General features: G+C 54.4%; 8 protein-coding genes across 8 annotated transcripts; 4 read left to right on the top strand and 4 right to left on the bottom strand.

The window, feature by feature from the left end:
• Positions 1–1148: 1148 nt before the first annotated feature.
• Positions 1149–4720, bottom strand: W97_04476 (uncharacterized protein; the record flags this gene model as incomplete). The annotated part of the gene is made up of 6 exons (XM_007782366.1): positions 1149–1356; positions 1417–3482; positions 3536–3967; positions 4017–4192; positions 4256–4478; positions 4538–4720. The coding sequence occupies 6 exons, from the start codon at positions 4718–4720 to the stop codon at positions 1149–1151; spliced, it is 3288 nt and encodes a 1095-aa protein (XP_007780556.1).
• A 565-nt stretch (positions 4721–5285) lies between these two features.
• W97_04475 (uncharacterized protein) lies at positions 5286–7468 on the bottom strand (the record flags this gene model as incomplete). The annotated part of the gene is made up of 4 exons (XM_007782365.1): positions 5286–6155; positions 6206–6303; positions 6353–7226; positions 7286–7468. 4 exons carry the CDS (start codon positions 7466–7468, stop codon positions 5286–5288), a joined length of 2025 nt encoding a protein of 674 aa, XP_007780555.1.
• Positions 7469–8050: 582 nt separating this feature from the next.
• Positions 8051–8647, top strand: W97_04474 (40S ribosomal protein S26E; the record flags this gene model as incomplete). Its single annotated transcript, XM_007782364.1, has 4 exons — positions 8051–8073; positions 8129–8256; positions 8359–8461; positions 8515–8647. The coding sequence occupies 4 exons, from the start codon at positions 8051–8053 to the stop codon at positions 8645–8647; spliced, it is 387 nt and encodes a 128-aa protein (XP_007780554.1).
• Positions 8648–9098: 451 nt separating this feature from the next.
• On the bottom strand, positions 9099–9922 carry W97_04473 (uncharacterized protein; the record flags this gene model as incomplete). Its single annotated transcript, XM_007782363.1, has 4 exons — positions 9099–9467; positions 9521–9634; positions 9664–9812; positions 9901–9922. The coding sequence occupies 4 exons, from the start codon at positions 9920–9922 to the stop codon at positions 9099–9101; spliced, it is 654 nt and encodes a 217-aa protein (XP_007780553.1).
• A 753-nt stretch (positions 9923–10675) lies between these two features.
• On the top strand, positions 10676–14298 carry W97_04472 (uncharacterized protein; the record flags this gene model as incomplete). The annotated part of the gene is made up of 5 exons (XM_007782362.1): positions 10676–12044; positions 12098–13002; positions 13059–13526; positions 13574–13794; positions 13854–14298. 5 exons carry the CDS (start codon positions 10676–10678, stop codon positions 14296–14298), a joined length of 3408 nt encoding a protein of 1135 aa, XP_007780552.1.
• Positions 14299–15301: 1003 nt separating this feature from the next.
• Positions 15302–17042, top strand: W97_04471 (uncharacterized protein; the record flags this gene model as incomplete). Its single annotated transcript, XM_007782361.1, has 2 exons — positions 15302–15745; positions 15972–17042. The coding sequence occupies 2 exons, from the start codon at positions 15302–15304 to the stop codon at positions 17040–17042; spliced, it is 1515 nt and encodes a 504-aa protein (XP_007780551.1).
• Positions 17043–17881: 839 nt separating this feature from the next.
• W97_04470 (uncharacterized protein) lies at positions 17882–18475 on the bottom strand (the record flags this gene model as incomplete). Its single annotated transcript, XM_007782360.1, has 1 exon — positions 17882–18475. The coding sequence occupies one exon, from the start codon at positions 18473–18475 to the stop codon at positions 17882–17884; it is 594 nt and encodes a 197-aa protein (XP_007780550.1).
• Positions 18476–19263: 788 nt separating this feature from the next.
• On the top strand, positions 19264–21156 carry W97_04469 (T-complex protein 1 subunit eta; the record flags this gene model as incomplete). The annotated part of the gene is made up of 5 exons (XM_007782359.1): positions 19264–19309; positions 19362–19528; positions 19579–19900; positions 19962–20996; positions 21053–21156. The coding sequence occupies 5 exons, from the start codon at positions 19264–19266 to the stop codon at positions 21154–21156; spliced, it is 1674 nt and encodes a 557-aa protein (XP_007780549.1).
• Between the last annotated feature and the right edge of the window lie 2051 nt (positions 21157–23207).

The following is a 23207-nucleotide window of genomic DNA, read 5'->3' as shown; positions in this document are numbered from 1 at the left end:
GTTGGCTGCTAGTGGTACTTCACAAGATCATATGACGAACCCTATAGGGTTGATTCTTGCTCAGAGAGCAGATGGGTGCTATCATAGGATTGGCTCTTTCCGGGGCACCTCAGGTTCTCTGAACTGGTTTCGCAGAGGGGAGAAGCAGACAATCACTATTGTCTGAGCCACCTCGCTCTGCCGCCATACGGATATACTCCTAAAGCTCCAACCGCTCTACCCGACCTCAATACCGCAATCTCTCGCTTCGCAATGCTCTGGTGCAAAGATGGCTCATGGTGAGAATCTGGACGCCTGGACGATGCCAACAGAGAGACCAGCTACTCGACGCTTAGTTCCAGTCTGCGCAAAGTAGCAGTCCCTACCCAGCAGAGTGAGCCTCTACCCAAAGCATCAATTCTCTTCAAAGCCCCGGCGCACCAGGGAAGAACTGTTCTAGCCCTACAAACCGGTGCAAGAACCAACCACACCCCGTTTTCAGCGCCTATCAATTCTTCACAGAAGTATTTCGTAGGCTAAAACTCGCAGACTCCTCCTTGAACCTTGCATCGGCGTCCTCGTTGCGGCCCCATTCAAGGCAACGTACCATTTACCGCATTCGGCTAAGACCACGATTCTTCGGTGCCGACCGCAAGCTGCTGCGTTGCCTCGCCCAGTTTCCTCCATCGATTTCAGGTGCGTTGGCTTTAAAGCCAATTTTCTTGCAACAAGCGTGTTACGGCGCGGAAATTCATCGCAGGTTCATCAGCCGTCTCCAGTGGCGGTCTTTTGTTACGCTTATTCAGCTATGCTTGATCCTTGAACCATATATCGTGGCCTGTCTAGGTCATGGCGCGTGGTTTGCTAGCTGCTGTAAGTTCAGACAGACAGACGCCGGAACCGGATTCATGTACGAGAGCTCAACAGTCCGCAATCGGCAATGATGCTAGAATAGTAGTCCTGCTATGATTTTCATGCATTCGCACAGAAGCTGTCTACTAGGAAAGCCTACCTCTATCTAGGCAAACCCTGCTCAGCAAGACACCGTAGCCAAACACTCATCTCCTCAGGGTGAAGAAAACATATCGGATATCGTTACGCCAAGGCCATGTCTCAAAACATGCAAACCATCCCACCCGATCGTTGCAATCATTCCCATCAACCTGCATTCACCCAAAGAAGGCCCGTACTGTGTGCTGCGTCTCCGGCGACATTGTTGCCAACAGCTGGTTGACATCCAGCCCCGTCTGGGTGGCGAGCTGCTTCGCTGCGCCGACGATGCGACTCGCCGTCTGGCCCTGCAATGTCTCTGCGTCGAGCGCTTGCACGATGAAGGTAAAGCATTTCGCTGCTTGAGACATGACAGCTGGATTTTGTCTGTCGGAGGATCAGCCCGCTGCTGCACGAAACAACACACTTTGAGAACGGGAGACTTACTGATCAATCAGCTGCGCAAGGAACGAGTACGCATACGGCGCCGCCTCCTCATCATTGACAACAGGCAGCGTATCCACCCATGCGTTAACGACCTCCTGCACGTTCTGGATCTTGCTCGAGTTGTAGTGCAGGATCTTCGCGATGCTCGCACACGCATTCTCCGTCGCGAACACATCGTCGTCCTCTCGGGCATTCGGCCGCTGCGTGACCTGGAACAGCGTCGGCAGACTTGCGCTCACAAACTCCGACCACGCTTCGCCGCCCTTGTGAGCGGCGACGCCGACGCCGTATACAGCCGCCTGCCGGTTGGCCGGGACATCATCGCGCATGCCCGCGACGAGCGGCTCGATGATGTGCGAGCTATAGTTCCAGCTCTGCGGACCACAGAACTCGAGGACGTCGTCGTAGATGCAGATGGCCCACTGGCGCTGCGTCGGGTCCTGGTTCACGATAGCCATATCGTAGTAGTTGAGGAGGCGCTCCCAGTGCGGCAGGAATGCGGGGCCCATGTTCTTGAAGATGGTATGGAAAGCCTTGTTCATGTCTGAAAGTAGGGCCTGGTCGTCTTCGATAGCGAAGAGCATCTCTTCGGACGCTTCCTCGCCGTCTTCGGTCTCTTGTTGCTCTTCTAGACGGGTCTTGACGCGCTCATGGTAATCTTCGAGCACTGTTCGCGCGGATTCGATGAAGGTGGACATGTGTGCTGCTGTGAGGGAGTTCTTGCCGACGACTTCGACACACTCGTAGAAGCATTGATACATGTCTGCGAGCGTGTCGATGGCGGGCTCTGTGCTGAGGACCTCGAGGACCTTCTCGATCGTGCGCTCCCAGAGCTGTGCAAACTGCGGAGACTGTGTGCCGTGTGCCTTCTTGTACGAGTTCAGGAGCTGCGGCACGCACTTGGCGGATGCTACTCGCACGGGATCGTGGAAGAAGAATGCCAAGCCCGGAAGAGCGATCTTGTCCATGATCTCGTTGACATAAGGCTCGAAAGCGGCCTCGAGCACCTGGGCGTAGATGACGATGAGTTCAATGGCCATGTGCTTGTCATCCAGCGTGCTTGTCTTGATGCCGATATACTTGCCCTTGAGGGGAACAAGCTCCCAGCCCTCCTCTTGCTCAACAGACGCAACTTGCTCCTCGTCATCCAAAAGCTGAATGTCTGCTTTTGCACCCGCGATTTCCATCAGCGGCGGGATAACTGCAGTTAGGTACGGTATGAAGTCTTGGCCGAGCACACGGCACATTCGTCCCCAACAATGCAAGAGGTATGATGCTTGAGGATCGTCTGCATCTACGATACTCTGTTGAATTGATCCGAGGAGCTGAACAAGCGTCAGCGCGTCTTGACCCATGCGCTCTTTGCCAACTGCTAGAGCGATCAGAGTAGCACATTCCATCGCTTTCGCTCTGAGCAGTCTGAACTCCTTCGACTGCTCCTCCCTCAGCACGTTGAAAAGCAGAGGCATGAGAGTGTCGTAGTAGCGGGTGAAGGCGGCTTCGGCGGAGTCGGCCACAGTGGCAATAGTAGACAGCGCCTGCTCCTGAACAAAACGCTTTGGACTCTGCAGAAGCACTAGCAAGTGGGTCAGAAGGTTGTCAAGGTACGGTTCGAGGACTGCTTTCTCCGCCTCTTCGCAGAAATTGACGAGCGCTGCTGCGGCGTGTGCCTGCACTCGAGGCTCCGGCGATTCGAGAACAGGGATGATGTTCGGAAGCACGATCTGATGGTATTTCTCTTGCATCGTTCCTGCAAAGTCCGTGCTCATCTGCCCGAGAGCGTTGCAGCCGGCCCACCGTACCCGTGGATGCGGGTCTCTTAAAGCGGGGATGACCAGGTCCAAGACTTTATCGAGTTCTCCGACCATGAGGTCTCGGCAGCCTTCTGATATGGCAGATATGGCCATGAGCGCAGCATGCCGGTCGCGCCAGGCAGAGGAAGTCATCATACGCGGTAGCCAGTTGAATGTAGGTGGTAGGATTGCCTGTCCGCCAAGCTTGTTGGCTAATCTGTCCATGCACTGCTCTCCTGCGACGTGGTTCATGTCACTTTCGTCGATGTCGAGCTACGAAGTCGTTAGCGCTCGCTTTGATATCGAACTGCAGATTGTGTGCTTACATCTTCTGATGTGTTCCACTCTTCGGCATCGTCGTCGTCGATACCGACATCCGTCATAAGTGACAGGCATTGTGTGACCATCTCGGAAGTATAGGAAGGGTCTTTCCTACACATTTGGGGGCTGTGGTCGGCAAAAGTAGCCATGAGCTCAAGCGCGTTCTGTCGCGCCTGATCGTCCAGCTCCTTATCCTGGATGACCGTGATGCTGAAAGTGACAAGGCTATTAAATAAAGGCTTGAACATCTTCGGCGCTACCTCAGCCAGTTCGATCAAGGCAACCAAGGCGTTTGATAGAAGTCCCGAGTCTCCCGAATCCTTGAGCGGAGGTAAGACACCAAGTATCTCTGGTATTAGAGGGTAGTATTTCTGTTGTGCTTTCTTGTTTATAGAGCGGAAGAAGGACGCAAAGGCTTCCATCGCCGCGATTCGCACCTAATTCGAGGATTAGACCGGTCGTTGTAGGGTCAATCATAAGACATACCGATAGATCGTCATCCTTGAAACCCTTAGTGAAAGCGGCTAATACGGTATCTTCATGCTGCTTCTCTATGATGCCTGGTGTAGTCGCGAATATCCGGAATGCGCTCTCTCGTTTGCCCGCATCCGCCGACTGGCTTAGGTTAAATAGCACTCCTAGCAGTTCTGGCCATTGTTCACCTGTTGCGGTAGCCACATCAGCATCATCTCATCGGTTGTGTGTACCATGCCCGAGTGTCCTACCGTCTTCGGTATACTGCCTCGCAATTTCCGCAACCGCATCGCAGACCTTATTCCGTACATGCGCTGCGGTCTCGCTTTCGGGGCAGTGTAAAAGCTTCCCACGTATCGCATCCCTCTGAGGCTGGGGTAGTGTGAGGAACAGCTCTTTCGTGCGGTCTGAGGCCGGGTCTTTGCGCGTCCTGGTTGCTATCCGCCGGAAGAGCACTGCTGCAAACGACCGAGTCTGCAGGGACAAAAACGTCAGCAGATGTTTCAACAGTAATCGGGACATCAGACTCTGACCGTCGGATCCTCTGCTCCTATCATCTGCTCCACCAGACCCATCAATAGTACATCTGGCCTTCCTTGCACCCATTCCGCGTTTAGTCGCTCCTCCGCCTGTGTCCGCGCAACGTTGTCGGCTGCCTGTAGGCCGATGAGAAGCTCGTTGAGCGCTGAATGCACCTCGGGAGGTAGGACAGACATCGTAGGTAGCGGATGAGCTGGCGTAAAAAGATTGTGTAGTGGACGTGAAGCTTGTAGCTAAGCGCACGAAGATAGTCGTGGCTGCAAGGGAGCCTTTCTCGAGTCCTTATCTTATTGGGTGTGAACGCGGTGTCAGCAGCCTTTGCGCAACCGATGCAGAGAGATAGTGATGTGTTTTGTATGCAAGGCAAGGCGGTTCCTGTATCTCTCAAGGTCTGGATATAATTTTTGGTGGGGTCCTGGAAAGAATGTCTGGACCCTCGTGTCGCGAGCTTCGAGGATCGCCGGCCAACCAAGCGAAAACAAACGCGTCTCACCAGAGGTCAAGAATGGTTTGAGTGCACAACACGTGTTTTGATTCGGTAGGCTAAGATTCGTTGTAATTCTATGAAACTATTTCACAGTCCAGTGCCCATGGCCACTTTAAGCTGAGTAAAATACAGTAAAGACCACTGCAGACGAAAACCGACCACAACATTTGGTATTTGATCCGTCACAAGAAAGTCATCCCAACGTGGAGACGCAAAGCGCTGTGAGGTGGTTGAGACAGGCGCAAATGAGTAGCCTACCGACTGCTCGCCCGTCCCAAAGCAAAGACAGCAATAACAACAACCGCCAAGGTGACGACAGCACCAGGCAGAAGAAGCTCGTTTGGCACGCCGGCGATGATCTGCTCATCTTGCTTCACGGAAGCTGACGGCTGTTTCTTTTCCCTAACAGGCCTCTCGGGGGATTCCTCCGCCTCTTCATCCTCCTCGTACCTCCTGCGGTGCTTCAGTGTTGACTCTGGTGGAGTCGGTGGCTTGGCGAGTCCTGGATGTGGGTCAAGCATTGCTGATAGTGGTGGCTGTGACGGGTCGTGAACGAACAGGTCGACCTTGTCTCGATGCGTCTGTCGTGCTAGGCTTATGGCATCAAGCAAGTCCCGATCGGTAGTGATAGAAACAGTGTCGCCCTCATTATCGAGATAGCTTAGAGCAAAGCCGGAGGCACCAAGCTTGCCATCCTCAAGGCTTGGTACACCACCTACGGCCTCGATCTCATTCCCTAGTTTCTCGGCGACGCTGGAAATGAGCTCAGTCATACCAGCAGCCGCAGCCACCTGTAGACGATGAACACGGCCGCTGGGTGCCTTAAATTTGAAAGGAAACGGTATCTCTTCTGACGGCGTCGGCTGAGCCCCGGCTACTGCCGAATGGTCTGGGGAATCCTCATGATGAGACGCGGACTCATTCGGAAACACGCTGTCGCCACGCTCTATGCCCGGTCGCATCATTGGGTCAGGTGACATGAGTGAACGAGCGTCCGGTGTGTGCGGCATACGGCTGCTGCCGCCCTCGCCAGACATCATTGACTCCGTGTCGTTGTTGTCGAGGGAGAGCCAGAACTTGTTCCAGGCTGGACCCTCATCTTTCTCGGTCGACATGGAGTTGATCTATGGGATGTTAGGATGCCAGCCAAAGCCCATGTTTCTGATGTACTCACCTGATCCAAAGTAGCATATGTCAGTTTTAGGACGTCGACCATTCCAACAATTTCGCCAGCTTCGCTCATGACTGGGAGGTTTAGGTAGTGGCCATCTGCTCTAGTCAGCCAAAGAAAATCTCTAGGGGCTCACGACATGCTCCTTACCGTGCATCTTGCGTAGAGCGGCCTGTATGCTCATATCCATGGGTGCAAAATCCGGATGAGGTGTCATCACGCGGACGACGCTGCAGGTCGCCGGATCTAAGCCGGCTGCAATAACGCGCAGCACGACATCCTTGCTGGTAAATATGCCAGTGATCGATCCTTGGTCTTGAACAAGGACTGCGGTGGTATGATTGTCTCTCATGAGCTGTGCCGCCTCCTTGACTGATGTCCGGACGGACACTGTTGTAGGCGGCAGTCCGGTAAGGACCGACTCCAGCGTTGGTCCTGACATTTTGGTACGGATAGCCTCTACGTATTGAATGATCTGCTGTGGCTGGCTGGACCCTAGCTCAGCCTGAACGCCCTCCAACGCATCGTAAAGCTTTCGTGACGAGCTGTACGCACGCTCAAGCTTCTCCATAGCATCGTAGAAGCACTTCGTGATGTCGAGAATGCCCGAGATGTCGTGGTTTTCATCCATGACGGGCAGATGCCGGAAGCCTTTCCGGACCATCAGATCCAGAGCATCAGTTGCGCTCGTGTCCGTCTTGGCGCAAAGGGGATTCTTGGTCATGATCTCCGCGATAGTCACGTCCCTGGCCTTGATACCAGCACCCACAACTCGAAACGCCAGATCTTTCGCCGTGAATATACCAGCAATTCGCTCGTCATCGTCGGTGACAAGGACGCAGTCTTCTCTCTTCGCTGCCATCAGCTGAGCAGCCTCAGCTACGGTGGTGTTGGGCTTGATCTGAAGGGCTGGGCTGGGCTTCAGAGCCAGAACGGTGCCTGGAGGAGCTTTTCTGGTCGGCCGAACGCGACCTCCCGGATTCTTCTTCTTGTTGAGATCCGTCTCGATCTTCTTCCGTATAGCCTACACTGAGTCTCAACGGATGCTCACGCTACTTGTGTAGTATTGTGTTCCATGCTCACCTCATCTCGCTTCGACTGCTTCGCCCTGCTGGCACTGAGCGTCGAAGTTCCCGCTTCGCTTGCTGATTGACTCGGATAGGAGTCTAAGGCTGGACGAGGGATGCCAGAGGGAGCATTGCTGGCGAAAGGCACCTGTCCCCTGCCCTTAGGGGTGCTTCGATACGTGCCGCCGGCCGCAGACATGATGTGGAGCTTTGCGAAATTCTTATGGTGATTTTTGTTCGAGCGACGAGGCAGAGCTGTGTGACTTCGTCTATTGTGCTCGTGAGATTGCTCGAAAAGTCTTGTGACGATGCGCGTGCTCCGTTGCTGGGCACAACAACACGCCGGTCTCGATGCGGAAGCTCCGAGTCGCCGAGAATGACGATCAACGTCCACACCCCAAGAAGCCGGATGATTGCAGCTGGACAATATAACAGCTAGCAGATTTCGAAGTGCTGTCTCAGCTGAGGGCCTTTGTGGTCTCTCGAACGGCCTATCAATCCGATTCGCTGTCCTCAATCCAAACACGCACCCCTGCCAAGATGCATCTGATGCTCAAGGGTCCAGGGGCTCGGTGCACATGATTCTCCGGCTCCGGCGCGGCCGTGATGCAACTCGCTTCAGTCACACACTTGGCCGAAAATTGATCTACTGATCGCTGCCGCTGCACTGCTAAACGACCGTTACCCCCCCAAGCTACCTTCTCGTCCACCTAGGTACTAACACCCTCGAGTCGCTATCGCAAGTTCGCACCATCTAATTTCGTATCAGAATCAGCCCATCATGGTCAAGAAGCGAGCATCCAAGTACGGAAATCCGCAAGAACGCAACTCGGTTACATGAAGCTAACGAGCTTCTCAGCGGCCGCAACAAGAAGGGAAGGGGCCACGTCAAGCCGATCCGCTGCTCCAACTGCTCGCGATGCACGCCCAAGGACAAGGCAATCAAGAGATTTACGATAAGGAACATGGTCGAATCCGCCGCTATCCGTACGTCGCTTTCGAGCCTGCTTAGAAGCCTGCCTCAAACATACCCCCGCCAATCCGCATGATGCAATCCTGAAAGCTGGAATACTGAACGAAGCGCTGCAGGTGATATCTCCGATGCCTCGGTCTTCCCCGAGTACACTGTCCCCAAGATGTACCTCAAGCTCCAGTACTGCGTCTCATGCGCCATCCACGGCAAGATTGTCCGGTACGTTCGCCGAGTGTAGGTCTGCCAGAATCAACGGGCTTACACAATCATAGTGTCCGCTCAAGGGAAGGTCGCCGCAACCGCGCTCCCCCGCCAAGGGTTCGGTACAACAAGGATGGCAAGAAGGTGAACCCACAGCAGGCAGCTAGGACCGCGGCGGCTGGTGCGGTGGCTCCGGGACAGTAATTGCGTTGATGGAGTGGCATGTGTTCACGAACTGGGATATTCAACCAAAACCACCTGGCTTATTTCAAACCTTCAATGGACGTCCTTGGCATGTGCTTGCAGTCGCTGAAAACTTCTGAGCAGCATGTCGTTCAACGAGCATTCTTGCGTGTAGCAGAGATCCATTCGAGGTACTTAGAGAAAGAAGCGGAGTATAGTTGAGATCCACCTCAGCATTAGCGGGTACCAAAGCGTTTCACCTCGGCAAGCTCACTTATCAATCTCTATCGTGCTTACAGAGCTCAAGTCCCGCCAGCAAGCAGAAAGTATTTCCATCTGTTCATCAGAGCCCTGGAGTGCTGTCTGCCCTGGCCCAGTTTCTGGTATTTTAGTGAAAGCATCACGGTGTCCCATTACACGTACATCCAGAGTAAGACCAAGCGGTACCTAGATGAAATAGAAAATTACGATATCAATCGCTTCGTTTCTTCCGATCCATCATGCCATCATCCACAGAACTACTTGGCGTCTTCGGCCCGTCACCGTCCCCACTCTCAGTGCCCCCAGGCTCTCCATCATCCCAATCCTCAGCATTCTCATCCCAGTTGTCTAACTCTTCCTCAACTGTAGGTGCAGCACGAGCAACGCCCGTCTCCTGTGTTCCAACGCCCTCGCCTAGCTCCACATCCCTGTCGTCGCCCTCATCACCGGCCACGAGGCCGTATCTCGCTTGTCGCTTTCGCTCGAGCATGCGCTTGTGATACCAGTTGCAGAGGGTCAGGGCTAATAGCGAGCCAGCGATGTTGGCGACGATGTCGTAGGGGTCGAAGATGCGGCCGTTCTGTAGACACGTTGGCGGTTTGCCTGACAGTATCTTGGCCGTGCTCTACTTACCGGAAGGAGGCCTTGCAATATCTCAGATCCTACGCCCAGGACCGCCGTGCAGACTAGTAAGGTGAGCTGAAGGTTGCGGCGGCGGTTCGTTTCGAGGATCCAGTAGAAGCATAGCTGTACATAGTATCAGAGCCATTGGTCACATGGGCTAGACGCGGATTGCTTGCCGTGAGGGCGAAGAATGTGACGAAGTGTAGGACTTTGTCGCTCTGCTTGTATTCGGGGACTCTGTATTGCGCGGGCGCGAGGCCGGCGGATGCGGCGAGGAGCAGGAGGACGCAGAAACCGGCAGCTAGAAGAGGGGTTCAGGTGTCAGCGTTGGCGTCGTGCGCAACGTTTCTGCAGTAAACGATGGCTGCGGGACCCTGCCGGCGCCTTACCGAAGGGTTTCCGTATGCGCATGCTGGAGCTTGGTCAGGACGTCACCAGAAAGGCATCCTTGTGTGGGACAAATAGATTACGCCCAGGCACTCCACAGCGCGAACGAATCTCTTCAGCCAGGGCCTGCTCGTGAGGTCAAAAGCCAAGCTGTGGGGAGGGAGAGCTTCCTGGAGATGGTGATGGGGAAGGGCAGAGACGCAGGGACGATTTAAAAAAGCCTGTTGCCGCATTGAGAGCTACTCGTAGCCCTGGAGACGGACAGTCCTCAAGGACAGTCAACAGCTCAAAGACCTTCGGTGATCTATGCATTGGAGTGGTAAACTGCTACTCTCCATCACATGGGATTGACCTAGCCGCTCTATGGTCAACAAGATCATGAGTCCGGTTTGATGGTGAGTCTGGTAGTGAACAAGCTGAAGAAAAGATGCGGCAACGGGCTTTTTAGTTGGTGCCGCGTATTGTTACGCGCCAAGGCCTGACTAAATACTGTTTTAAACCTTAACCTTCTTTCGACTTCATGTGCTCTTGCGCCCGCAACGACAGTGCGGTTCTCTAAGAGCGACTTCATCAAATCCCCAACTACACCATCAATACTTTACTCGCAAAAACCGCTCGCTCATCTGCGCGAAACCTCAGCTATCGATGACCGGTACATCTGTCCCCTCGCAAGCCTTGTACGAAGTTCTGGGGGAGACGGAAGTACGGGGCTCGCTTTCAGCGTTCGTTGGCGGCACCGCTTGCCAAGAACGAGAGTGATCCCCATCCACGTCGGGCATGTCTACGACCGCAACCCACCGCACCTCCTCCCGACAAAGCAGCTATGGCGCAGCCCGTCGCTACGATCAGTTTCTTCATGCGACCACTGTCCGAACGCCTAATATAACCGACGACGCCTTTGTGGGGAACACCATGGGGAACAATGGCGGGGAGGGGGGTGATGCCATTGGGGAAGAAGACCCCCGGTACACGGAGTTCAAGGAGAACTTCGCGCGGAGTGAGGCACGACTTGCCGCGCTGTTCGATCCGCGAAGATCTGTTCAGGCACCGTCACGGCCGGATGACGACAAACGGGAAGCAGGCGCGGAGGTCACCATGATGGATGCATCGCAACCTACTATTGCTCCGCCGAGGAAAGCTGCGCGGACCATTGACGAGGACGACTATGGCGACGACGATGATGACGAAGACGACGACCTTGGGACCGCCTCCCCGTTGCAGAGCAAAGGCGCGGGCGCTGCGCGCATCGTCAATGGCACCACCCCACAAGGCCTCCTTGTCCCATCGCTACCGAAGCGTCCAAGCAATGACCGCCGAAGCACTGCCTCCTCCACCGAACAGCTGAAGTCTCCTGGCGATATGCGCAAGAAGCTGGAGGAGGATAAGAAGGCTGCAGAGGAGGCTGCGCGCAAGAGCTTCCACACACTATTCTACACTTTGGAGTCAGATCGTGATGCGATGTTGGAGCAGCAGAAACTGGACGATCTAGATCGCCAAGTTGAATCGGAGATGTTGGGCCAGCCCACGAGCAATACCAGCGCGGCTGCCGTCGCCGGACCTCAGCAGGGCACTTTAAGCAGCGCAAACCTAGGCGCATCCAGCCTAACTCTCAAACACCTTATTGCTAGGATCGATGCGAAACGGCACATGGTCAACGCTTCCGACGCCCAGCTGCGAAACCTCATGAGCGAAGTACGAAAGAACAGGAGCAAGTGGGCAAGTGAGGACAAGGTCAACCAGGAGGAGCTCTACGAGTCCTGCGAAAAGGTGCTCATGGAGCTGAAAGCCATGACCGAACATGCGGCTCCTTTCTTGCAGCGAGTCAACAAGCGCGAAGCTCCGGACTACTACAACGTCATCAAGCATCCAATGGATATCGGCACAATGTTGAAGAAACTGAAACAGTTGCAGTACAAGTCCAAGAAAGAGTTCGTGGATGACTTGAACCTCATCTGGGCCAACTGCTTGAAGTACAACGTTGATCCGCAACACTTTCTGCGGAAGAAGGCGCTGTACATGCGAAAGGAGACGGAGAAGCTTGTGCCCTTGATACCCGAGCTTGTCGTTCGAGACCGTGCGGAAGTGGAGGCGGAGGAGAGACGAATGCAGAACGGCGATCTAGAGGGTGTTGAGGACAGTGACGATGGTAAGATCTACATACGCTCCTCTCTAACAATCTATACTAAGACATTCCTTCAGAGGAGCCAATCATGGCGTCGCGTGGACGCAAAGCTCCTGCCAAGAAGGGTAAGAAGCCCCCATCAACTGCTCGCAAAGCGCCTGGAGCAAGGTTAGAGGGGACACCGGGTACCGAGAGCAAACCGCAACTACCATCTATTCGCGGCTCGACATCCACCCTAAGCAATGAGTTCTTTCGAGCAGATTCCGACGCACCCATGGAAGGGAGTCAGAACGGCCTAGCGACTCCTCCGCCCGGTACACTCACCCCTCTAGGCCGCCATGGGATCTTCAGCAGTGGGGCTCATGGTAGTCAAGCCGACGTATCAGAGGTTGATGGAACTGGAGACTCCGTGAGCGGAGTCACGACAAGCCAAGCAGAAGATCTTGACCTCGACGACATTGAATTCAGGACGTGGAAGCAGGTGACGAAGAAGGATCGGGCAACGGTCGCTGCGGAGCGGAACAGGCTTTTCCGCAACAACCGTCTCAACGCTGAAGAGCCGGCTCTGCTCAGAACCAAAGCTGGCATGAGGCGCTGGCTGAGGCAGCGCAACCAGGCAACAGATGAAAGTAAGGCAGAAGGCCAAGCACCAGCAAAGGACGGAAGGGAAGGTGTCCAATCCACGAGGGGCGAGACGCTTGCTGAGGGCATCGAGAAAGAGGAGGAGCGCAACCTTCCGGACTACTACGATCCATTATCAGCCATTCCTGATCTGGATGACCGTCTCAAGTGGGTCGAGGATGCCGACCGACAGGTCATCTATCAGGCGGAGGAATTTCTGCGCATGATACCGAAAGGGCAATTTACTGCACCGGAGAGCAGTCTGACCCGCAAGATGGATGCAAATATGCGCCAGATGCAGGAAACCCGGAAGGTGTGCGCTAAGATTGGGATCGTGAAGCAGATGCAACTACAATCGCAGGTATGTATACCAACCCAGCACCGCGAAGTCGACCACTAACACAAGCCATCTTGCAGATGTATCAGAATCAATTTCAAAAGTACGATCCGCAGCCCTTTAGGGAAGCTGATGTTGAGCCCCTGGTCGTATCAGACGACGGTCCTGTTATGTCGCAATGGGTCTGCCGTGGTGCACTCCAAAGAAGCGTTGGCAAGATTTTCTACCATGCCGGCTTTGAGGAGTTCCAGCCTTCGGCACTGGACGCCATAACCGACATTGCAGGCAGCTTCTTCAAGAATCTTGTACAGACGCTTGGGGTCTACTCCGACACGCCCAAGATCAAAGCTGAGCAGACCACAGCTATCGGCGAGAAGGCCGCGCTGAAGCCGCGATTTACCGCCGAGGAGGCGATTCTGCACAGCTTGCATGAGAACGGCGTAGATCTCGAAGCGTTGGAGAGCTATGTCAAGGACGACGTCGACCGCCTTGGCTCTAAACTAACTGTGATGCACGACCGTATGAGATCGCATCTTGCTGAACTCCTGGTAAGTCTAGTCACCGTGCCGATCACTGCTCATACTTACGTTATCAGCGTCCTGCGCTCAATACAGATGCCGGAGCAGACGGTGTCGGTGCCTTCAATGATGGCAGCGAGCAGTTCGTTGGCGGTGACTTTGCAGAAGATATCGATGAGGACTTCTTCGGCTTCAAGGAGCTCGGCCTTGACAAGGAATTCGGTCTCGCTTCTCTCAGCGTGCCTTTCCATCTTTTACAGAATCGCATGCACAATGCGTACCGAGCGCAAAACACAAGGTATGCGTCTAACGAGAGTCTCTGCGCTGTGAATCCATCTGACCCGATCCGCTCTGCAGCGCTACCGAGACGTCCGGCGTCATCTTCGAACCACCTCCACCCTACGAACCCGTCACCGTCGAAAACATCAGCTCCCAAATCGGCCTCGTGCAGCCATTCTTTCTCCGCAAGTTGCATGCAAACGGCGACCTGCCCCTCATCGAAGACGAAGAGCTACCGCCTAAGCAGCGCTTCCCGAGGCCCCGCCTGCCGCCAAGCGGCAAGATCACGAGCCCGCGAAAGAGGCCTCAGAAAGAGCTGCAGCAAATGGCGAAGAAGAAGCGGAAGCTGGATGACGGCACCGCAAAGGACGATTCGGCGACTCCAAATGTCGGTAAACTCAAGCCGATTGGGAAGCTGAGGCTGGAGATGCCGCAGAAGGAGGGCAGCCAGCCGGAGCCGGAAAAGGATGACGGGAGTGCGGTGGGGATGATCAGTCCGGAGAGCATATCGGCTGCTGCGTAGCGCGAATCGCGTTTTTGTAATTCTCGTTCTGCGAACTTTCATTACCAAGGGTTCGGTCTGGCAGCATCGGCTGAAGGTTTCTGGATCAATATATCAACGTGGACGCACAAGGGTTGCGCGCCAGTTTGATTCTTTCACTCATTTCTTTTTACTTGGGTTTTGGGTCACCCGTCACGCTTGGGCTTTGCTGGACGGCTGTTCGATCGTTCTTTGGAGGGGTTTCCAGGGTTGCATTTGGCGTTCTGTGGGCATCATCATGAGTAGAGGAAGATCGTTGAATACCCTGGGCCGGCTTTTGCGGGCCTTGACGCACTGGATGGGAGGAACACGCGGGCAAAGGAGACTTGGTCATGTAGATACCGCATGCGGGAGTGGTGTAGTAGTATCAATGACTATGACTATCTCTATCCGCATAGCTTTGCGTGCTTGGTGATGACTGATATCTGGTCTAGAAATTGCTGAAGGGACCAGCCAGATGTATAATTGCTCGGGTACAAAACTGCTCCACATGTCAGGCTAAGGCTTGTTGCGAGCACAAACTTCAGGGCAGCATAAAGTGCGTGAACCAAGGCGCATCCTTATTGACAACCTCATGCAGGCCAAGCTTTGTGGCTCCCGCGCGTTCCATCGGCGTCTGCCTTGAGGTTCTGCTCAGCCTTGCAACGACGTTCGGAACACTCTTCACTGCCAGCCACCTCCACTGGCTTCGCTCACAATTCCAGAGTATGTGAATGCGGCCTTCTTCATGTTTGCCGATTTAGCATACGATTTCATTCGGCTCCACACATTTCCAAATTTACATCTCACTTCCATACTCTCAGCCTTGCAACCGCCAACACCTTTAGCGATTTCAAAAGCAAATCTCTCTCTCAGCCTCTTCACACCACAAGATCGGTGCGATTCCCACTAAACCTTGCAGGAAACCATCAATCTCAGTTCCGTAACTCCCAAAGCATCTGCGACACCTCCCTCATCACGCCATTGGCATCCTCCACATTCCACTATGAAGACCTTCTCGGACATTCCGCCCGAGCTTTGCGAGATGGTCATCGCCCATCTAACGCCAGAGGAAGACAACCGCTTCAAGCCAGGATCCAAGGCAGATCTTCAAAATGCCAATCTGACATGTCGAGCGTTTCATGCCTGGGTCACCAAGTACCTGTTCCGCGACATGGTCCTCATCGTCGTCGACATACAGCACGTCCCGAAACTTCTTCGTTTCGCCGAGGAGAAGGAAGATCTTGCCAAGCATGTCCAGAACGTACAGGTCCAGATCCCTCCCGGTATGCGCTGGGAGATCGGCATGGGCGATGCCGACACTGTCCGCGATTCCACTACGGAGCGACTTCTAAGTCACTTCGGGGTTACTGGACGTGCTGGTTTGACTGCGCAGCAGAAGGTCTTCTGTGCACGGTACCATGAGGCCCTCGTATGGCCGTTCTTCAAGGTTAGTTCGTCGAAATCTTCTTCAGTCTTGCCTTCATCGGCCGCCCAATAGCAGCATGGGCTGGATCGCTTCCGTCACGACAAGGCTGCATTGGGAGGTCTTGGAGAGCATGACATGGCGAAAATATCTCTGTCTAGCATTGTGACCGCTGAGGCATTTACAACCAGCACTCAGAGAGCGCGGACTCTTAAAAAAATAAGTTTTCTATCGTACTAATGCCCAGTAGGTGGACTGGTTCCTACTCCTCAACCACGCTGCTGCTGTCTCCAAAGAGACGCTCAAGTTGCTCCCGAATCTCGAGTACGTCGAAGCCGGCATATGCGAGCGCGAGAACCTTCCATGGCCGACGATGACACAGCGTTTCATCAAGAAGTACGGTGCGGACATCGTCAATGCAACAAACCCTCCGTACGAGATTAGTCGCATTCCGAACGTCGCCTGCTTGAGCAACATCCTAGTGGTATCCATACCCAGACGTGTCAAAGAACTCCACGTAACCGGCGCAAATCTCAGCGATGTGCGCGAATGGGCTACCATCAACCGACTCCTTACGTTTTCGTACCAGCTGTACGATGATACTATCAATCAAGCCAAGCTCGACAAAATCGAACGCTTCACGCTCAACATTCGCGGAGCTCCCGGTGTTCAGAGGACGAGCCACGCGGGTGTTGCCGTTCACCCGAATGACATTGGCTCTCCAAGCATGATGAACTACTGGAAGCAAATCGTGTGGAGCCTGCCAAATTTGAAGCATCTCCGGGTAATCGGACACTGGTCGCAAGGAGCGGACACGCATGCCGCTGATCCAAATCGTGTGAATCCACTGCCGAAAGCTTGCCTACTGGATCTGTTCGTCCCACAGGACACAAGTCCACCCCGGTCCATCTATCTGCACGATTTCATTGTTCACCAAGACACGCTCGAAAGGCTTGTTCTCAGCTACCCAGGCGTTCTCGAGCGATTAACCCTCTCCCACATCACTCTTAAGTGCGCCGCCGGCAGGACTTGGATTGACTTTGTGGAGCGCATGGCCGACCTGAACTGCAATGTTGAGATCGAAGTGGTTGGTCCACTCTACATCTGGGCGTCTCAGACTTGGAAGGGTTGCAAGCCCGTGCTCGTGAGTGAGGAGGAGGCACGATATCGTCCTGAGATCCTTCCTGCGCAACCTTCCAACGAACCTCTCGGACTGTCCAAGGGCGACTTATGGAGCGATGACGAAGAGCTGCGACAAGAAGTGGCTACTGATATGCATGCTCAGTCAGACTCCGACATGATGGACAGCGACTTGGAATAGGTGATGGTACGGTTTACCGAGCGCTTCCGCTTCACTCGCACTACGACTTACGCACACTGGTGCCGATTCTCTCGGCTTTGCTTGCAGTTCTGTGAGCTCTTTCTTCCAAACAGGACATCTTGCCTCCTGAAACACGAGGGAGGAAGGTCCATTCGAGGTCAAACCGGATTGATACCCTTGGAGTCTTTTCATTCAGGACTTACAGCTACTGGCCCGTTGCTTTGTGGATCTACTCTTAGATCTCGGCTTTTGGGATTGTTCGCATTGTCAATACCTTCGCGTACTCCGATGTACTTAGTTGCTACACACCATGGCTGACGATTTCGGAGGACGGTGCTGTTTGCTTGGCTACGGGAACACAGTGGTTGAGCTTCATGCAGAGCTGGCCGCGCGACTCGCAGAGCTTTGGAGCAACACGTATTTCAAGGTTCGAAAATTTTGCTCGCGATTACTTCAAACCACCTACGGCTATCCGCGAACCACATGTCACAACTCAGTGATCCCTTTGGCCTGTGATAAGGCGGTCAGCAGCTTGTTTTATTTACCACTAACGCTGCGTGCAAGTCATGCTCTGTTCTGAGCCTCACCAGTTTCGCCGAGGAGTGCCTTGAAACTCGCTGTAGCCGATTATGCAGTATGAACAAACGTGATAGCGAAGACTCCTTCTGTGGCAACATCCACAAGAATAACCAATCTAACCCTAGGGTATAACCCATCTCTGCATCCCTCGTACCCAACCCAAAACGCCCAAGCCAGCACCAAACCGAAACCAATCTATCTACTCTTCACAACCCTGCATGTCACCTCTCCATCCAACCACAATGTCAATCCACCCCACCCTAGATCCACGTCTCAGGATCAACAACCAGAGTGTTCAGCCCCGGCAACTCCCCATGCAGCACCCTACAAAGAATCTCCCACTTCTCATCCCGCCTGCTCCCCTTCTCCCTGAGCAGCGTAAGCCTAACCTTCCTAACCGCGCCCCTCGCCTCCGGGCTCAAGTGCCGCACAAAGTCCAGCACAGGCAGATAGTTGAAGCCGACAAAGTGGAACAGATTCTCCGAATACAGCACGGCAAGCGCCTCTCCATAGATCTGTTTGTTGAGCCGCAGGACGGAGAGCGTGCGGGCGGGGCGGCGGGGGAGGTGGAGGTAGGGCGGGGTGGTGCGGTCGGAACACTGCGGGCTGTGGCGGCTGAGGTGGTGCAGGTGGCATTTCGGGCTGATGGAGCTGCTGCCGCTGTCTAGATAGAAGCGGAAGGTTTCTTGCGGGCCGGGGAGCAGGTAGCGGAAGATTTGCTGGCGGAGCTCGGGGGGCAGGCGCAGGAGGGGTGGGCGCGAGGTTAGGGACGTGCCCGGGAAGCCTTGCGAGGCCAGGGGCATGTTGTGGAAGCGGAGCGGCGGTGGGGGCTTGGGCTTGCGTTTCGGCGTCATGAGGGCCTGAGAAGGTTTAGTATCTGAATCGGTTGGGACTCCCGAGGGATATAGAGGAAGGCTGGGACTCAGCAACGGAAGGTGCGTGCCAAAGCTTTACGCTCATGAAAAGCTGGTGCGAGATGGAGAGTCGGAAAACACGTTCTGTGTAGCTTCCTGGCATGCCCTAAGATTGGCACTTGCTATTAGGCCACAGCCTGATGTGATTTACTCACTCTTTGATCATTGTACCGGTGCTTCGAAGTCATACTTGTGGGCATGAGGTCTGAACTATCAAAAAGAGAGAAGCCGCATGAAGGGTATAAGTCAAGATAACGACAAAGATGGCAAAAGGAATATATATAGTCTTGAGGTTACTCTAAGGTTATTCAAGCCAAAGGGTATATTCGTAAGAATCATAAACTACCACCTGTGCATAATGAATTCGAATAGGCACTGTAAAGCGGAGAGAGCGAGCGAATCATCTACGAAGAAGAGTATATCTCATTCAAAGTGAAGCTGGAGGGCTATAGAACTGGTGTTGCCTAGGGGTGGGGGGCTGAGGAGGACGGTGATGGCAGAAAGTCACTCCGCTCCGCTGCAGGCCGCGGAAGGACGCGAGAGTTTTTGTGGAAAGTCGCGTTGCGATCAGCAAAGCAGAGCAGCACAACCAAAAGTAGGACAGGATACCACCACTACGCTGCGAAGATTCCCACGAAAAGACCCGTTCCTTTAAGAAACACTCCAGCTAGATTTCAGCGCCGGATCGACGTACCCATTCTACAGCGCCTTCAAGAGCTGCCGCAAAAATGTCCTTCGGCGGACAAACACCCACGATTATAGTGCTGAAGGAGGGTTTGTACAATGCCAACCCACCTGTTCTACGTACGTTGGCTAATAGCTGCAGGGACCGATCAGTCGCAAGGCCGGGGACAGGTAGTATCCAACATCAACGCGTGCTTAGCAGTCCAAGCAACCATCCGAAGTACACTGGGCCCTTACGGCGGAGACCTGCTGCTAGTGGACGAGAACGGCAGGCAAACAATCACAAACGATGGCGCAACAGTCATGAAGGTGCGCATCCTGCCTCGCGCCAGAGAACACTCGAGCTAACTGTGTTTAAGCTCCTCGACATAGTCCACCCTGCCGCGCGGATCCTCACAGACATTGCTCGCTCGCAAGACGCCGAGGTGGGGGATGGCACAACATCGGTCGTCGTGCTGGCAGGCGAGGTTCTGAAGGAGATCAAGGAGTTCGTGGAGCAAGGAGTTAGCAGCCAGGTCATCATCAAGGGTCTACGAAGGGCATCGGCTATGGCGGTCAACAAGATCAAGGAGATTGCAGTCAACACATCAGAGGGCAACCAGCGGGAGACGCTACGGAAGCTTGCGGCGACGGCGATGAGCAGTAAGCTGATACACAGGAACTCGGATTTCTTCACCAAGAGTAAGTCCACCGGCACCGGTGCTCCGATGAGGCCGCAGCTAATCCAATTCTCTATTCTCAGTGGTAGTCGACGCCGTCCTCTCCCTCGACCAAGACGACCTCAACGAGAAGCTCATCGGCATAAAAAAGATCACCGGTGGCGCCCTCCAAGATTCCCTCTTCGTGAACGGCGTCGCCTTCAAGAAGACCTTCTCCTACGCCGGCTTCGAGCAACAACCGAAATCCTTCAAAGACCCGAAAATCGTCTGCCTAAACGTCGAGCTCGAGCTCAAGTCGGAGAAGGACAACGCCGAAGTCCGCGTCGAACAGGTATCCGAATATCAAGCCATCGTCGACGCCGAGTGGCAGATTATTTTCAACAAGATGGAGGCGCTCTACAATACTGGCGCCAAGGTCGTGCTGAGCAAACTGCCCATTGGCGACTTGGCGACACAGTATTTCGCGGATAGAGACGTCTTTTGCGCCGGCCGCGTCGCCTCCGACGACCTTGAGCGCGTCTGCCAGGCCACAGGCGCAAGCATCCAGTCCACCTGCTCCGACATCCAGTCGCAACACCTGGGCACCTGCGCGCGCTTCGAGGAGCGCCAGATCGGCGGCGAGCGCTTCAACTTCTTCGAGGGCTGTCCCGCCGCCAAGACGTGCACGCTCGTGCTGCGCGGCGGCGCCGAGCAGTTCATCGCCGAGGTGGAGCGGAGTCTGCACGACGCGATCATGATCGTCAAGCGTGCAATCAAGAACCAGAGCATTGTTGCTGGCGGCGGCGCGTGCGAGATGGAGGTCTCGGCGTATCTGCACAGCTATGCCGATAAGAACGTTTCGACGAAGATACAGAGCATCATCAAGGCGTTTGCTAAGGCGCTTGAGGTGATACCGAGGCAGCTGTGCGATAACGCGGGCTTCGACGCGACGGATATTCTGAACAGGCTTAGGGTGGAGCACCGTAAGGGGAACATCTGGGCCGGTGTGGACTTTGTGAACGAGGGCATCGCGGACAACATGAAGGCGTTTGTGTGGGAACCGAGCTTGGTGAAGGTGAATGCGATCCAGGCGGCTGTGGAGGCGGCGTGTCTGATATTGAGTGTTGATGAGACGATAAGTATGTGGATACCCTCATCTCTTAACAATTCGAATAAAGCTGACTAGTATTCGCAGAGAATGAGGAGTCGGCGCAACCGCAAGCGCCGCAGAGGGGTCTGCCGCCAGGCGCGGCACAGAGGGCGCTCAGAGGTAGAGGCAGAGGCATGCCGCGGCGGTAGATACCATGCTAACATGGATTGACCGGACGTTGAACAAATAGAGGGCTTATACCGGGATGTACCATGGTCGTTCCGAATATGTCACGAGCTCCTACCTTCAGGCTCAACATTCTGCCTGAAACTTACAGCGCCGCCAAGGACAGGCCGTGTATCAGAACTAGGCTATTTGGTCCTGCATCACAGAGAGAGCAAGGCGAATGAACACAGCAGGCGATGGTGATACGTGTTTAGTCAGACTAAGCAGAGCCTTTTGCTGCCTAAAGATTGCACCTCTAATCAGTGACCCCTTCAAAGCAACCACGGCCAAAAGCCCTCATACCCAAGTCCCGACGGCCAATCCTCCCGCGCCCGAGCCTTCTCCAAAGTCAGCCCATTAGCAAATTCCGAGTGATATCCGCAAGCTCCAGAAGCACACGTCCAGAAGCCCATCCCGGGCCTAGAGCTGGCGGCACCCGCCCTGTTCTGTCGACTCACTGCTCTGCAGCCGCAGGGCGGATTGTCCTTGTGCATGCCGCGATTGTCGGCCCACGACACCCAGCCCACTTCGTAGGGGTTTAGGCCTTGCTCCACGCAGCCTGATCTGCAGCGCAGGCAGACGTAGTAGGGTCGGCTGGCGTTGCCGTTGGGGTTGTCGGGGCGGACGGCGAGTTTGATGGTTCGGTCGCTGCCACAGATGCGACAGGGTGGTGCTTTTGGGAGGGGGAAGTGAGGCTGGGAGGGGGGTCAGCGAGGTTGGGGTCGTGGATAACGCCTCGATTCTTTGACTGGCTCGGAAAAGGAATTGGAGAGGAACGTCTGGGCGATGACATTGCCCATGTAAGGAGATAGTCCTGAAGCCTTGGCCCTTACCAGCTCCGCGTGCATTTCAGTCGTGAGACTGCCCATGGCTTACTGCTCTAAATTACGCTAATCACGTAATGGGCGTATGAGGAAGGCGGACCTTGAGGAAGAAGTTTGCGATGTTATGGACTCGAAGTTTGCATACGACACAGGCGCGATACGAGAGTTGTGGTGAAAGAACTCGAGCGAACCATGGCGAATTCTTATATTGTAAACGGACTTCTGCAGAAGCTCACTGCCACTTCACATTCGTTTGCATACAGACTTAAAATACGGATAGCGGCAGGATGTCCATCCCCTCCAACAAGACAACTAAGCTGGTCTGTATCAAAGCGGATGTTGTCAATGCAGGCTCCCTGTTTGCGCTTAGCTTACCTGTATGTGTTTCCTAAGATACCGTAGGTTTTGGTGCGGATTGTCAAGTAGTGTTTGTCGAGTTCGTCCTCTCGCTATAGGATACCGTTGCAGTCCTGCATACAGATTGACTCATCTCATGGACTGTTTTTCTCCAGGAGTTTGCGTCGCACTAAGGCGTACTAGTTCACCTTTACAATGCTGGATTGCACACCCGGCAACATAGTACACGTAGTAGAGTGAGCGCCGGACTATGCAAAACCTCCCCTCGAGGGCTGATAGAGACGTGGTATCCCAGACTCCAGAACTCCCGCCACGTGATGCAGTGATCCAGAATGTCCTGCCCAAGACGTTAATGTTCGGACTTGCCACTCATGTATGGAGGGGCACTCACAGCCTCCTCGCATATGCTCAGCGTCGTTCTCCCTGTTGTCCTGCCTAGCTTCCTCGACCATCTTGTCGATTCCTCGATCCTTCAGCGCTCTCTAGGTGAAGATTAGAACAGGCTATAGGTAAAACACACCCGTACGACTGACCCCTAGGCATTGTTTGTATTGTTTGAACAGCGGCTCACACTCGTCCGTCGTGGCGTTACCACGGAGGAACTCTACGGGTCGTAAGTAGTGGCGTTACAATTATTCCAGGGGAGCTTTACTCTCGCTATACCATTTCAGGAAGCAGTTGTCATAACGCCTTCGGGATGATTAGCACACATCCAAGACAGTTGCCACTCGACTGACTCTTTCACGTCGTTGCATTCTGGCGCAAGAGAAGCTGACATAGTTGGACGTGACAAGTGTATAAAGTTGACGCGCAGGAGAGCTTCAAATCGATTTCGGATAGATTACGGATCTTAT

Source organism: Coniosporium apollinis, assembly GCF_000281105.1.
Source record: "Coniosporium apollinis CBS 100218 chromosome Unknown supercont1.19, whole genome shotgun sequence".
In the NCBI taxonomy this organism is placed as follows: domain Eukaryota; kingdom Fungi; phylum Ascomycota; class Dothideomycetes; genus Coniosporium; species Coniosporium apollinis.
The sequence above is the reverse complement of the archived record's forward strand: the minus strand, read 5'-3'. Positions and strand labels throughout refer to the sequence as shown.